The sequence below is a fragment of the Rutidosis leptorrhynchoides genome, chromosome 10 (genome assembly GCF_046630445.1).
Source record: "Rutidosis leptorrhynchoides isolate AG116_Rl617_1_P2 chromosome 10, CSIRO_AGI_Rlap_v1, whole genome shotgun sequence".
Classification (NCBI taxonomy): Eukaryota; Viridiplantae; Streptophyta; class Magnoliopsida; order Asterales; family Asteraceae; genus Rutidosis; species Rutidosis leptorrhynchoides.
Genome location: NC_092342.1, coordinates 120,163,789 through 120,179,633, shown reverse-complemented (window position 1 = coordinate 120,179,633; position 15,845 = coordinate 120,163,789). Strand labels below are relative to the sequence as shown.

General features: G+C 33.4%; 1 protein-coding gene across 1 annotated transcript; it reads right to left on the bottom strand.

Moving 5' to 3' along the window:
* Positions 1-49: 49 nt before the first annotated feature.
* LOC139870581 (uncharacterized) lies at positions 50-953 on the bottom strand. The gene is made up of 2 exons (XM_071858363.1): positions 719-953; positions 50-633 (listed from the first exon to the last, which is right to left on the bottom strand). The coding sequence occupies exons 1-2, from the start codon at positions 951-953 to the stop codon at positions 50-52; spliced, it is 819 nt and encodes a 272-aa protein (XP_071714464.1).
* Between the last annotated feature and the right edge of the window lie 14,892 nt (positions 954-15,845).

The following is a 15,845-nucleotide window of genomic DNA, read 5'->3' as shown; positions in this document are numbered from 1 at the left end:
CAGATCTATAACAAATAATAATCTATCTTATTTTGCTTTTGAATAGACCTTACATTTGATTCAAATCTACCGTTTTATACAAAGATGATTGTGTAGACATGACAAATGATTGTGTAGACGTCATAGAGATACCACATTGACTATTCTTATGGGTCTGGCTACCGCAACGAGTACACACTTTAACTTTCACCGTCGTCTCTCCTCTAGATGGAATTCGGGCCGTAGATTTAGGTCTTCCGGCATTGCGTTTGATGATTTTCGGAGGTAAGACCCTCATAAAATTTTCCGGAATAACCCAATTTGAAACATCACCTACAAAGTTAATCTCCTCTACGTAAGTTGCTTTATATATATCTATCGTGAACCAATTCTCTGCTAACTCAGCGCAATCCCTTATTCCAATTTCCTTCAAAACAGCTATAACGTGACCACATGGGAGACCAGAGTGTTTCCATTTTAGACATGAACATTCCCTTCTCGTCAAATTCACATGACAGTCATTTCTTCTATCTCTAACTTGGTATTGAGTACGAGAAATGCCATGCACATTCCACCTGTTTGATTTCAAAATTCTTCTGTGTATTCTTTTTTCGGCATACGGTGTAACTTTTTGTCCAAGTTCTTCGTACTTCGCTATTTTTAATAAAACAAAAAATGATAATTATTAGACAAAATTAGTGTACAATACACTTAATGAATGATATATTTACTTTTGTACCTGCATCCGAACGTCTTTCGAAATACGATCTTTGAACCAATCCTCGGAAAAACTCTATCAACATTGTAATAGGCATTTTTCGTGCTTCCCTGGATAATACATTTACAGACTCAACACAATTTGAAGTTAGGTAGTTGTATCTATTAACCGGGCTATGAGCCCTAGACCATCTTTCAAGTCCAACCTGGTTTAACTTACGATGTGGTTCCTTATCAATACCAAAAAGTTGTTCCATGTAATAATCAAAATGAACTGTTCTATGTTCTTTGCATATTTTTCAATACAACCAATCGTGTTTCTTTGGTAAAGTAACGTTCATTAATAAATGACGACAACATATACCATGAAATGAACTTGGGAAGACAGCTCTTATGCCTTGGGCAATGCTTAAATGCCTATCTGAAATGAAGACCAGACCTTCAATTTCACCGATGCATTGCCTTAACTTCAACATAAACCAAGTCCATGTTTCACCCGACTCATGAGAACATATCCCATAAGCAAGTGGGACAATTTGATTGTTCCCGTCCATTCCCACTGCGAGCAAATTTGACCCTTTGTACTTCCCCTTTAAGTGAGCACCATCAACAATGATCAACGGTCTCAAATTATTCTTGAATGTTCGTATCTAAAAAATATTTATTTATTTTAGTTGGTTTGCAAAAAAAAGTGTATTTAATTCTACTGATAACATGTGGACATAAATAAATGATTTTTATAAATAAAATACTTACCGAAACACCAATGGCCACAAAACACATCTCAAAACATCCAAACTCATCTGTCTTGATATCAGTGATTGTTCCTGGATTTTGTATCGTCAAGTTCAACAAGTAATACGGTAGTTTGCTAAAAGATTCTCCATGACCACCTCTCAAGTTTTCCAAAGCTACTTCCCGGCCTCGCCAAGCTTGCTGATAAGAAATGCTAATGTGATAAATATCACCCACATGGTCCATTATATCTTTTGGCCTTAAAACCCGGTTTGGATCTTTCAACTTTTCCATTATCATATCTCCCAATACCTCTCTAGTTGCGTTACGATGCTTTGTTTTGATTTGTGTTTTTGAACACGTATGGTTGTCGTGTACAGTACTAACACGGAAAGTAGGTCCGCATTTTCCCCTAGTTGTGATTATCCTCCAGTCACATCCTATATTAGAACACACAACATCGTACCTAGTTGGTGAAGAATTTCTCACCTTGAAAGGATACCCATCCTGAATTGATTTTAGTGCAATAGCTTTCTTGCATTCTTTTTTGTTGATAAATGTCAAACCGCTGAACAACTCTACTTTCCGTATCCCGTCAATCATTACTATATGTTTTTCTTTTACATTTTCAAATGGGGTTGGTAGGATGTTAGGCATAAATGAGAGGGTGTTTCGTTTCCATTCTCTGGGATGTATACATTTTGGTGCACGTTCGTCATCTTTCTCTTCTTCTTCACGAATGAATCCGTAATCACTATCAGTATCTTCCCCAGATTCGTGGCCTCTATATTCTTCAAAATCATCACATTGTGAGACATCATCTAAACCACATTGTGTGGTAGGAAAATTACTATAGTGTTTTTGTGACGTACCAACTTCGTACGACGAGTGTTGTGGTAAATATGAACTATATGGTGCGTTTAGATTGGGGTTGGTTAGGTATTGAGTAAACGTTTATTGAACATTTAGGGGTGTAGAAAAAGGCAAGTTCTGTGTGTTTAGTTGAGATTGAGGTAACCACTGATGTGTATTAGAAATGTGTAATTCATTTGTTGGTTGAGTTGTGAAAGGCTCTAGGACATACAACTCTAGTGGTTTTTTAATCGAATTTGACGCTACTTCTACAAAGAACGCCAGGTCTTCATCATCAGTAATTTGTAATGACCTACCACATTCTGGCAAATTGTAAACAAAACTATATCCAAGGTTCATATCGAAATTGAACTTTTTTCCAACATATGTGACTAACTTGCTGTAAGTAGTATCAACACTTAAGTTAACACCACGAGTAGTATTTTTTGTCACAAATAATACCTTGACCGTAACTTTTTGTGTGTTCATTGTGTTGTTTTGGAGAGTTGAAGTTAACATGTAATGACCATTGATACAATTATAATTATAACTAATTTTATTGTCATTTTATAAGCAGATAAAACATCTTTAAAGCGAAGATATCGTACATTTTGACAACACATGTCATATTTAAGGAAAAAATATCGTACATTTTGACAAGACAAGTCATCTTTAAAGCGGAGTTATCGTACAACACAACAAGACAACAACATCTTTATAGCCAAGATATCGTACATTTTGATAAGACAACTCATTCTTAAAGACAAGATATCGTACATTTTGACAATACAAGTCATCTTTAGAGCGGAGTTATCGTACAACATAACAAGACAAAAACATCTTTAAAGCGAAGATATCTTACATTTTGACAAGAAAAGTCATATTTAAAGAGAAGATATCGTACATTTTGACAAGACAAGTCATTTGTATAGCGTAGTTAACGTACAACATAAAAAGACAAAAACATCTTGAAAGCGAACATATCGTACATTTTGACAAGACAAGTCATCTTTAAAGCGTCGTTATCGTACAATTTCACAAGACAATTCATCTTTAAAGCGGAGTTAACGTACATTTTTACAATATATATTCTGGACAGAAACATACATACCAAGAGCACCATATCATCATTTTATACAACACACATACATAAATATGGCCGGATCAAGTTCAAAATCCTCTCGAAGTCTTCTACCAGATGTTACCAACTCAGAAGTGGATTCCGGTAGTATGATTTCGTTGGATATCCATTATGGTGGTGACGTTACGAATGAATGGAAGTCATACGTAGACGGAGACAAAATGTCCTTTAAGTTGTCCGAGTTTTCAATCTTCTTTTTATCATACTTGCACGACATTCTCGAAAAAGAAATACCGCAAAAGTATTCGCACATTATCTATTTTGACGAAGACGAGGGGAAATTTAAGTATCTTTGTGAGGATGAAAAATTTGATGAGCTAAAAGAAAAGGCGAAGTTAATGGCGGACGATACACTTAGGTTGTATCTTTTAAAATATGAATCACCTGAACGTGATTACTGGTTTCGTTCCGGACTTGCAGATCCTGAATCCTATTATTTTGATTAGGTTAAGTATTTATTTTAAAAAAGTATTAGGATGTTTTTGTTTCAAGTAATTTAGGATGTTTTTTAATAATGTGCTTTAGGAACTTTTAATAATGTAATTTATGTGTCTTTTACATTGTAATCGTTTATTTTTATTGTGGTGTTATTTAATTTAACTTTAAGCATTATGAATGTGCAAACAAAAACTTTAAAGTTTACAAAACAAATATGAAATATATTAAACGTGATGTATGTACCAATTGAAGACATTAATAGAAATTCAAATAGTACGATAAACTTGCATTAATAAAAATGGTTACAAATAAATCGTAAATACCATTAGAAGCGAAATATTATTTTAATTTTAAAAACGCAGAAAAGACATCACCATTTTTAAATCAACTACTTCAATGATTTTTTCTAATTTATGAAGACCTTCAACGACACTCTCGAGAACCAGAAGCACCATCTTGATAGAATACGTGTACATAGATTCATTAGTAAATATATGTGGTTGGATAGTCTGAGTATTAAAAAAATCTCAAAATTGTGACTGTACTAAAAATTACAAGTACCTTTACCAATGTTGCGAAAACCCTCTCGAAAACAACAATTGTGGTGAAAATTTGAATTATTTCGAGATTGTTTTACCCAATGCATCGCGATATTTGTGTTCTTTGGAATGTTAGCGTACAATTATGAGTTGTCTATTCAGTTGTACCACCTTATCTCGAAAATGTACGATAACGACGCTTTAAAGATGACTTGTCTTGTCAAAATGTACGATACGTTCGCTTTAAAGATGTTTTTGTCTTTTTATGTTGTACGTTAACTACGCTATACAAATGACTTGTCTTGTCAAAATGTACGATATCTTCTCTTTAAATATGACTTGTCTAGTCATCTAAATATGATTTGTCTTGTCAAAATGTACGATAACGACGCTTTAAAGATGACTAGTCTAGTCATCTAAATACATTATATATATATATATATATATATATATATCAATGTTTCAAGGATACAAACATCCACACCACAAATACTTTTCTTATAATTATTAATTCTTAAGTTTTGTAATGTTACAAATATATCATTCTGATGTTAATTCGAGGGGAATTATAACTGGAAGTTATCAAATGGCATATCCACTACGCCCAACACATCGTCAAGAGTACCGAATGTTTGAGTTTCTCAGCATACATAGTCTTATAAAAGACGACTTTGATGTTTTTCCTGAACGTGTTCGGGAGTTTTATAAAAGTTTTGAATATAGACGAGGTGCAAACGTTGAAACGGTACGTTTCACGCTTAATGGCTAAGGTTATGTGTGGAAGCCGGAAAGAATAAAAAATGCATTCGGTCTCCCAACCAATGGTATCAAATTTTACTCTAACACATTTGAAACTAATGATGATCGTGTTTCTAAAGAGTATACAGGTGTAGACATAAACGAAGTTATAGAAAGTGTCGTTAGAGATGACGAACTTCAGGGATGTAGAAATGCAAGAATGATTGCAGGTTATCAACTCAACGACCGTGCCAAGAAAATTTATAAAGCTGTCCCGTAGCAACATAACTTGTCGAGGACCTCCGGTATTTGTTGATGAAGTGATGGTTTTGGATGCACTTATTATTTTTTGGATCATGAATGGTACACATTTTGATGTTGGAAACATCATTCTTAATCGGATGCAAGACGCTATAGAACAGCCCTTGCATCCTTTACCTTTTGGAATGTTGCTTACAAAACTCTTTAATTATCTTAACATACCGGAACTTGGTGAATCTAGTACCGTACCTAGGGCAAGTGTAATGTGGTAACTGGTCAAATAATGTTATGCTTGTAACTCTATATGTGTTTCTATGGTTATCTGATATGAAGGATGCAAGGGCTGTTGAATAATGTTATCTGATACTGGGCCTTCCACCAAACTTTAGAAGTTTAAACGCTTAATTTATTTTTAGTATGTTTAATGTTAAAACTTTAGAAGTTGAATAAGTTTTAATCATTTAATTTTAATCAAGTTTGTAATTTTTAATTTCAATTAGAATTGGTCTTTGGCTGTATTCAAAAAAGATTCTTGATTAAAGCTGTATGCAACAGTGATGTTTGAATAAAGCAGTATGCAACAGAGATTCCTGATTAAAGCTGTTTTCAACATAATTGCTTTATTGACCAACTTTATTAAACAGAGATGTATAGTTGATGATAGCTGTATTCAACATCTCTATTCTATCTCTATAAATAGGATTGCAAATTACTCATCAAATCACACCTTCTACTTCTTAATTTACTAAACTTCTAACACTCAAGTTAAAAAATGAATCAGATGTCCGTTTTGTTACTAGTTCAATTCGGTGGTGAATTTGACCTCGAGGTCAAAAAATACACCGGTGGTGAGCTAAGAGAGTACTGCATGAACGTCCGAAATTATCAATTGTCTGAGCTCCTAACTTTTCTCAAAGAAGAAATACCAATTGAACAACAAAAAATTTGATATTTCAAGGCATCCGACAGTCCAGCCACTCCTCTTCAAGAAGAAGAACACTGGAATGAGCTTGTTGGTCGAGCAGTGACTCACAATGAAGCAAAATTGAATTTGAACTTCAACACATCTTTGAACGATTAATCAAATTCGTGCCGGATAATTATTAAACGAGTCAACTCGTAATTTCCTTATACTCGATTCAACTCGGTTAGCTAATAACCAGGTTTTAATAATTCCTTATACTCGATTCAGCTCGTGATGTATGTACTAATTGAAGACATTAATAGAAATTCAAATAGTACGATAAACTTGCATTAATAGAAAAGGTTACAAATAAATACTAGAGACCGTTAGAAATGGAATCTTATTTTAATCTTAAAAAGCGTAGAAAGTACAAGACCATTTTTGAGTCAACTTCTTCAATGATTTCTTCTAATTTTCTAAGACCTTCAAGGAGACTTCCGAGAGCTAGAAGCACCATCTTTGTAGAATACCTGTACATATTCGTTAGTAAATATATGTGGTTGGATAATCGAAGTACTAAACGAATATCAAGATTATGGCTAAAGTCCAAAAAGAATACATACCTTGACCAAATTCCTGAGTGTGATGTTAAGACTGGGTTTAGAACCTGGAGGGCTGAATACAGAAACCTTATTGAGTACAAGAACCGATCCCACACATAAACCCTTGATTTCCTTAAGGACTTTGTAATGAATGGTACCACTTATTGTACCTGTTGTATCCTGTAAATTATAAGTGAAGTAGTAAATAATCAACAATTGATAAGAAAGCATGATCAACATAGCATATTTGAAAACTTACCTTCAACACTACGTTCATATAACCTAATATATTCTTATCAACAGACTTTATAACTCCAACAACCTGATTAACAATAACCGACATGAATATAGTTTCATAATTTTTGATAAACTAAAAAAATTAAATACTACAGAAATTTAGACTAATACCTTCTCGATTTTGCCGTTTTTAATTTCATTTTTTATATTCCCCAACGTAGACTTACCACCATCAGGATACGCGAACTCCATTGCCGAAAGCCAAGCACCATGTTTAAAGTGATCGTCTTCTTCTTCCTTTTCAGCCATCTCCCTTATATATTCCTGTGTACACTTCTGTTTTTTGACCATTTTATCGCGTATTTTAGCGAACTTAGCATCCTAGATTAAGCCAGCTGGACCTGGAATCCTATGTAATGGAGGTGAGGTTTGAGTTGCACATGCCATCTGAGACAAATTGTAATTGGGAAGACATAGATCGGAGTCATCTATGTCGACGCTTAATTCCCATGAAGAAGGATCCATTTGTTTTTGGACCATTTTTTCGCGTATTTTAGCGAATTTATGATCTTGGATTAATCCAGCAGGACCTGGAATCCTATGTAATGGAGGTGAGGTTTGAGTTTCACATGCCATTTGAGACAAATTGTATTTGGAAAGACATAGATCGGAGTCATCTATGTCGAGGCTTAATTCCCATGAAGAAGGATCCATATGTTTATAACGTATGGAGCTATAGATATGTGGGTTTTATGTTTTAAGTTGGTCATTTCATCTTAACAAATGTTGTTATTTATACATTTCAAGATAAGTAATTTGAAAAAAATGACAACTAATGTGTACAAGCGTAAATGTCATACAATTGATATTGACAACACAACTTTAAAGCGAAAGTGTTGTACAATTGATATTTACAACTCAACTTTTAAGCGATTGTGTTGTACAATTGATATTGACAACTGAACTTTTAAGCGAATGTGTCGTACAATTGATAATGACAACTCACATTTAAAGCAAAAGTGTCTTACAATTGATATTGACAACTCACCTTTTAAGCGAAAGTGTCATAAAATTGATATTGACAACTCAATTTTTAAGCGAAATTGTCGTACAATTCATAATGACAACACAACTTTGGGACAAACTTTAAAAAATTTTAAACCTAAAGATATGTATATAAACACGGTTTTTCGATAATATGTGTCCCCACTTTCTTTCACTAACGCAAAGCATGGTTTACGAGCACGTGTTTAGATCTCCCGGGGAACCAAACTATTATGAACACGACTATCGTAAGTTAACGTACTTGAATTTTTGGTAATATGTATGTTTTGTCTACCGTTTATTATATATATTTTGTAAAACATAATTGTAGGTGAGAATCCTGAATATTTCTCAATCAAACTTCACCACTATGGAACATTCACGCAATCCCCTACCAGGACTTTCAAAGACGGAGTGGTTACCTACGTGGAAAAATTGAAGATGGAAACCTTTTGTATGGATTAACTAAATAAGATATATGAAGGTTTAGGATATGATGAGAATTCGACTAGATTTTTTTATTTTAAGAATCCAAAAGACGACTTAAATGTTGGTCTAAAACCCATAGTGGACGAGATCGATGGAACCCTGGAAATTATTTTACTAATTGAAGAAAATGTTAGACAAATTGAGGTTTATGTCTCTCGCACTCAAGTAAACCTAGGTTATGAATTTTCAAATAAGTCATACATGGAGGAGCGAAGAAACTCGAGTGATCCTTATGGATGTTCAAGAAGGTTGCAATTTGATTAGAATCATTAAGGATGTTCAAGAAGGTTGCAATTTGATTAGAAGGTTATTTATGTTATGTTAAAAATAGTTTCACTTATTGTTTCCAAAGTAACATTTGTACCCTTCTTGCAACTTAAATATACAACAATATTAAAAAACGATTAAACAATACTAAATAAACGACACACATGTATAGTTTACAATGAACGGTTAGAATATATAGTGTCGGTCACATAATGCCTGTAATAGTGTTCAAACTCGTGTGAAACACATGTTATGTTAACCGGATTACCGTGTGCTAACATTTCAACAAAATAGCATACATAAATTCCACAACTACTACCATCACTTTGTTGAGGAACATCTCTTCCAACATTAATGGCTACCTGTAAATCATCCACTTTCTTAACTTTTGCTCTTTTCCAATAATCAAGTTTGTCTAAAAATATAGGCAATAAACTCGACAATTTATAGCCAATGTCTTGTATAAACTCCTTGATTTGCACATATTCACCACATTGTTTGAACATACTATCATAAATTGTAAGCACCCAAGTACGCAAATCTAATTCTCCCAAAATCCAGTGTTTATTTCCTTCATTCAACGGGATAAGAACCTGAAAAACAACATTAATTAATAACGATCTATTTTTATATGACTGTCTAAATTAGTAACATAATACCAACCCTATCTAGAGTCCACCAAGCCGGACAAGGACCTCTTGTGCCGTTTGCCAACTCATATATCTCTGTACAATCTTCTAATTATCTATGAAATAAAACTGGAAGGATGCCGCACCATTGATCCTTAATTGGTGACGTCGAAACAATCATTGACCATATATCAATGTGCTACAATAAATGCCACTTAAATTAACTTCATAAGAGAAATATATATACAATCGATATCTACAAAATTGTATATATATATATATATATATATATATATATATATATAAAAGTTGTAACACACCTCATTTTCTAGCCAACCACCGTCCTCTAATTTGAGAAGTCTTCCCCAAAATTGCAGTTTTAAATGGTAAGGAAAGCCTTTAATAATGCAATATCGCTCAACACGTTTACTTATACTTTCTGATCGCCCGTTATTGTAAAACTCAAGTGCTGTGCCTTCAACCAAAACAAATTTTTTCTCCGCATCCTTGCAAATAAGTGAGTATAAATAATTATTATAACTAATGATATCAAAATTCTATAAGCTTATAACTAATAAAATGATAATTTAATAAGATACTTACTTCAGCGTTATCATTACAATCCCAATTTAGTTTCGATCAACAACTTCAAATAATTGAGACAATGCTTCATCAGAAATACCAAAATCATCGTCTTGTTGGCCGTCATTATTATTACCATTATCATCGTGTTGCAGGCTAACGACAAATTTAGGGTTGTCATCATATTTCAAGTTTGCTTTTTTTTCTAGAGGGAGATGATTTAGTACTAGGCGACCACGTTATGGCCGGGTAAGCTATCTCCCAAAGAGCCTATTATGTATAAGCGAAAACATGATGATTGTTTCTTCTATAATGATAAAAGATTGATTCAAGTAGAGTAACTTGATGTTTAAAATACCTCAAAAAGCTCTGGGATGTTCCGAAATTTGGTAATTTGAGGCTTTACATTCAGGTCATCGAAATGACGTTCAAATCTAGCAAGTACTTCTGCTTCACTTACCCCGTCTAGAAACAACATGGTACGCTTATAGTAATCTTGTGATTTTTCAAGATTCGTTGCTACCATTTCACTCGGTCTATACTCGCTCTAAAAAAAATAAAGACTTTCAACATGTAACAATGTAAAAACAAAAAAAAAAAATAGGTTAAGATGTAATTTAACTACATATAGATATATTACCTCCATGGACTTCTTTTCCAACTCTACACACCGTACCCAACCAATTGCTTCCGTTTGTTTCCAATCAACAATTCGAGGACGCTCCAAGCATCGCTCCTTTATCGCATATTCACTTAGATACGGAAGCACTTCAAAAATCCATATCTATTTTTCCACAGTAATTAAAAAATATATTATTTAATTATCTATGATGATATAAGTATGAGTAAATAATACTAAAACATAAATTAACCTTAAAAGCAGGGATGAAACCTTGAAGACCATAAACTGGATTCTCTGAAGGACGTTGAGGATAAAATGTTACCGCACGTCTTGGACATTGAGAGATTTGTTTAAAAGTGTGATGCCAAACATAGCTACCCCATGGAAAACTATTCCATGCATCAAAATCCTCAACTAGTCTTAGTAACTCATCATCAACAACATAATTACCATCGGATTCAATAAAACCGTGAACTAAAAGCAATAACAAACAAATTCAAACAACATCCAAATTCGTGAAATTGTGATGATGTTCGAAAGCATATAAAAGATCAGACCCAAGTACGTAATGTTTTTTGTCCACAAATGAGAATACCCGAGTTCTTAAAGGTCCGCCACCAGTTCCTGATACTCTAGGCAATTTTCCAAATTCCAAACCAGTAATTAACATGAATTCCTCCGGCCCAAAAACAAGTTTCTTCCCGGCAACCTCAAAAATAAACCCCTCTGTCTTATAGTTAACATCAACTAAGTTGCAAATCATAAAATGTATCAACGAAGGTTCTCGAAAATTACAGTCAACCCACAAAAATTGTCCAAAACATGTCTCATTAAATAACTTCCGACATCTAAACCGATCATTTTTACTAAATAACCTATTTATTTTAGACACAATGTTGATCTTAGACTTTATTAAAACATCCGCGTAATAGTATTTTCCCTGGAAACAAAAAGATAACAATTAATCTATAACTATATATTCTACTCTAATATTTATCATAAAATGTACATATAAAATCCTTACGATATTCTTTTTTGAAGTCATTGATCTATAAGTCGGTGCTTTGCCTGTAGATAACTCTGTGTGTACGAAACTGCAAGCAAACACAGATTAATCATACTGTTGGGTCATGGGTCAAACATAAATACTAATTAAGTGATCATACATAATTACTAACACCGTCAAACATATGAGTTGGGTCATGGGTCAAACTACGTCTTGTGTAAAACAACCATATCCTAAACTTTAAATGTCTCAGTTGTAGAGGTGGCTAATTCCAACAATTCACTTTCTAATTTGATCTTTTTAATATTCGCACTACAAATCTCTTCAATATTTTTCTCTGACCACCACTACATTAGTTTCTCAAAAATACCAATATTTAAAAAAATTTAAGAAATTAAAAATAAGCGATATACCTTTAAGGTCAGCAACCATATTACCAGGATAGATTTCGCTAAGAGGAGGTAGAATTGCAGGTTCACAAGTCTACAAAAAAAAGAAAAAAAAAAGAAAAAAAACATGTTCTAAAAGAATAATATATATTACAAATAAAATAAAATAATGATTCAAACAATACTAAAATTAACCTGAAAATGGAATACAATGAGCAAGCTAATGGGTCAAACGGGTAAAAAAAGATCAACAAGATCAAACCGGTCAAAAGTCACCTGAAGTGTGATTAAACGTATAAAGACCACCTACAATATTTCATTCAAAGTTTCAAAATTCTATCGAAGACTATTCATTGTGATTTACACACTACTTATATAAACATATCAGGTATTTGGAGAATAAATAAGCACCTTTGCAATCCTATAAACTCACTGTACTCAACAATCAATAACTACAGTTTCAAGTCTCTAGTTTTCTAGAGTCGTTTCGTAACAACAATATCATACAGTACATACGCAGATACATAAATGTAGTTATTATACTATAATTCTAGGTTCGAAATAGTCATAGAATATATAAACTGATGAAACTCTAACTATGATTTATTTCTAATATAGAAGTTAAAAGATGATGATAGAAGGATCAATTACCTCAACAAAGTTAGTGAAATTAGGATCTCTGTTCACAACCAACCGATGAACCTAAACATACACACACACACACACACACACAATTAGACATTACAGTCACAAATAAACTTAGGGTGGAAATGGTAGATAAAATCGAGAATACAAACCTCTTACCGTCGGTACCACAACCTTCATCGTCACCACTACCACTTGTATATCTCCTGCAAAAAATGGTAGATAAAATCCGTTTACAGTTGAGGTGTATGTCAGCAAAGAAAGGGTACTTTTAGATCTAGCGCGAAAATCGATAATTCAAACCTCTTACCGCAGGTACCGCCGGTCGATTATATGCACCCTGCGGTACCGCAGACACCCTGCGGTGTTCAAATTTAAAAAGTAGGACCAGCGGTAGAAGAAGACACGTGTCGCGCGTAGGGTTCATACCGCAGGTACCGCCGGAGGTATTAAGCCGATCCGCGATCCGTACGTCTAGTTTGGAAAAGTGTCTCTGACACCGTCTCTGTCAGTAAATTTCTCTTTGAAAAAATTAAAAATTTGAAAAAAAAAATTAAAAATTTTTTTTTTCAAAAGAATTTTTTTTTTCTTTTTTTAAATTTGTTTATTCAATCACATGTGATTGTCGCGCCACATGTCGCACTCTGATTGGTCTGTTGGATTTCAAGCAAATTATTGAATTCAATGGATTACAACTCAACGAATGTATATAAAATAAATAATGTAAATAACATGTCTCATTCTCTCTTATCTATAATAAGAAAATTTTTAGTGTCATTAAAAATGTTAAAAACTCACGTGACAAAATCCTAACCCTTATCAATCAATATCTATAGCTAAAAACTCTTTTCACCTGAAACGGTTGATGTCATGTTCACATAATTTTTTCTCAGCATTGTTCCAGTGGTGGGATTTTTGTTTGGGTGTGCCTTCGTCAGTTATAGATTTCGATTGTTTGTTGTAATGGAATAGATTTATAAGATGGTAAGATATGGAGGATTGGAGGCTCATTGTTCTAGCATCTTTTGTGCGGAAGCTATCAATTTCATGTTGAATAGTCCGTAGATACTAGTGTGTAATTTGGTCAGCTTAAGTTTTTGGTTCTAAATTTATGTTTTGTATTTCTCTTGGTTTTATCTCAAATGGGTAGGAAATACTTGTAAGCCCATGTTAAGCCCATCTTATATTTGTAGTTCTATGAGTTTTCAATTTTTTTTTTTTTTTTTTTTTTTTTGTTATGAAAATTCATTTTCTATTTAATTCCTCATTTTTGTCAAAAAAAATAAATCCTAACCCTTAAATAATTCCACATTTTAATCTCAGCCATTTAATATCCTGATGGCATCACTAAGAGTTCTAATCGGCAGTTAGGAAACTTAATTACCGTTGCCCATGATTATAAGCAGTTATGAGTAACCGTACTTTTACTGGCGGAACTTGAACTCGAACACATATGAGGTGGGTATAAAAATTTAATAAATTTATCATTGACATCAGAAGTAAACACTAAAAAAACTTATTTTTTGGTTAAAAAAATAAATTTTAGTATTAAATAATTATGTTCAGTTAAATCCAGGTGGATCTGATACCCTTTAGTTAAGCGTATCTTCCACCACTGCGTACCTTCACCCGTATCCTTTACACATACACCTTATTTTAATAATTTTATGGCTGATTTCTTTGTTTTCTCACAATCACAAGTTGTGACGACCCGTCCAAGTCCACTATGGCCCGAGACGTCAACAAGGTCCAAAATACGGTCTACGCCCTCTATATGAGACGTTTTGACCAAAACTTACATTCATTACAATAAAGTTTCCCAAAATAGAAATTCGACATAAGTAACAAGCTTCTACGAATAGAAAGCGACATAAATAGTACGTGACTCAAACATCAAGTCGTAAACAAAGTACAGAAGTACAGTTTTAATTTATTGAATGCAAGTAAAACTTTTAAAATCTGCGACTCCAAATATGCAGACCTCTAGTAAACAGCTAAGTACCTGAGAATAAAACATGCTTAAAAGTCAACACGAATGTTGGTGAGATAAAGTTTTATTGCAGTACAATAAAGTAAGGTAGCCCACGAGATTTCAGTATTCAAAAACAATGTAAAAGTATATGTATGATGGACACCTGGTAACCAAACTTAACTTCTTAAAATCACCCCCCTAAAGTGTACACTGGCAAGTGTATAATGTCTACGAAGTATTAAATACCCGTTGTCCAGCTAGTGCGACTAGCACGAGTGGGGTTGTCAAACTCTATGGATCCATATCTAAGATTCGCGCTTATCGGTTAGAAAACCAATAACTAACCGTTACCAAGCTAAAGGAAATTTCGTGCCGTTATATAACCCCACATATATAGTTTAAATACTCGTGTCTAGTATGTAAAAATGTAAAAACAGCGCATGTATTCTTAGTCCAAAAATAGTTTAGAAGTTTAAAAAGGGAACAATATCTTACCTTGAGTGCACAACCACGATAACAAGTAACAACAAGTAAGTAAGGTGTCCGGTCCAACGTATCCTCAACCTAAGTTATAGTCACTTAGTCAATAATCTTATCAAATGAGTTTCTAATTTGCAGCTTAGGAATTGTAGAGGGCATGCCTTGAGTTGTAGCCATTACTTGGTTTCACCTTTTCGAGATGATACTTCACATCCATGTGTTTTACGTTGCCCATGGAAACAGATAAAGAACATTCTATCAATTTGAAGCTGGAAAATGTTTACTTGAAATGAATTGTGAGTTTGGTTCGTTGATTTCATTTTTAATTGTCGTTTTAATAAGTTTTTTTACAAAACATAATTCACACTGATCCTACTTTCATTAAATTTTAGGCTCTAAATGTGATAGTGGTAACTTATGAATTCTTTTTATTACAACTTACCAAAGTTTTTGAAACTTTTATTATTTCAGATCTCAAATATTTGCAATATAATTGGATTATAATGTGATTGTTTTCGATATTTAGTATTGGAAAGCTCTTTAAATTGAAGGTAACTATAAACCACTCATTTTCTAT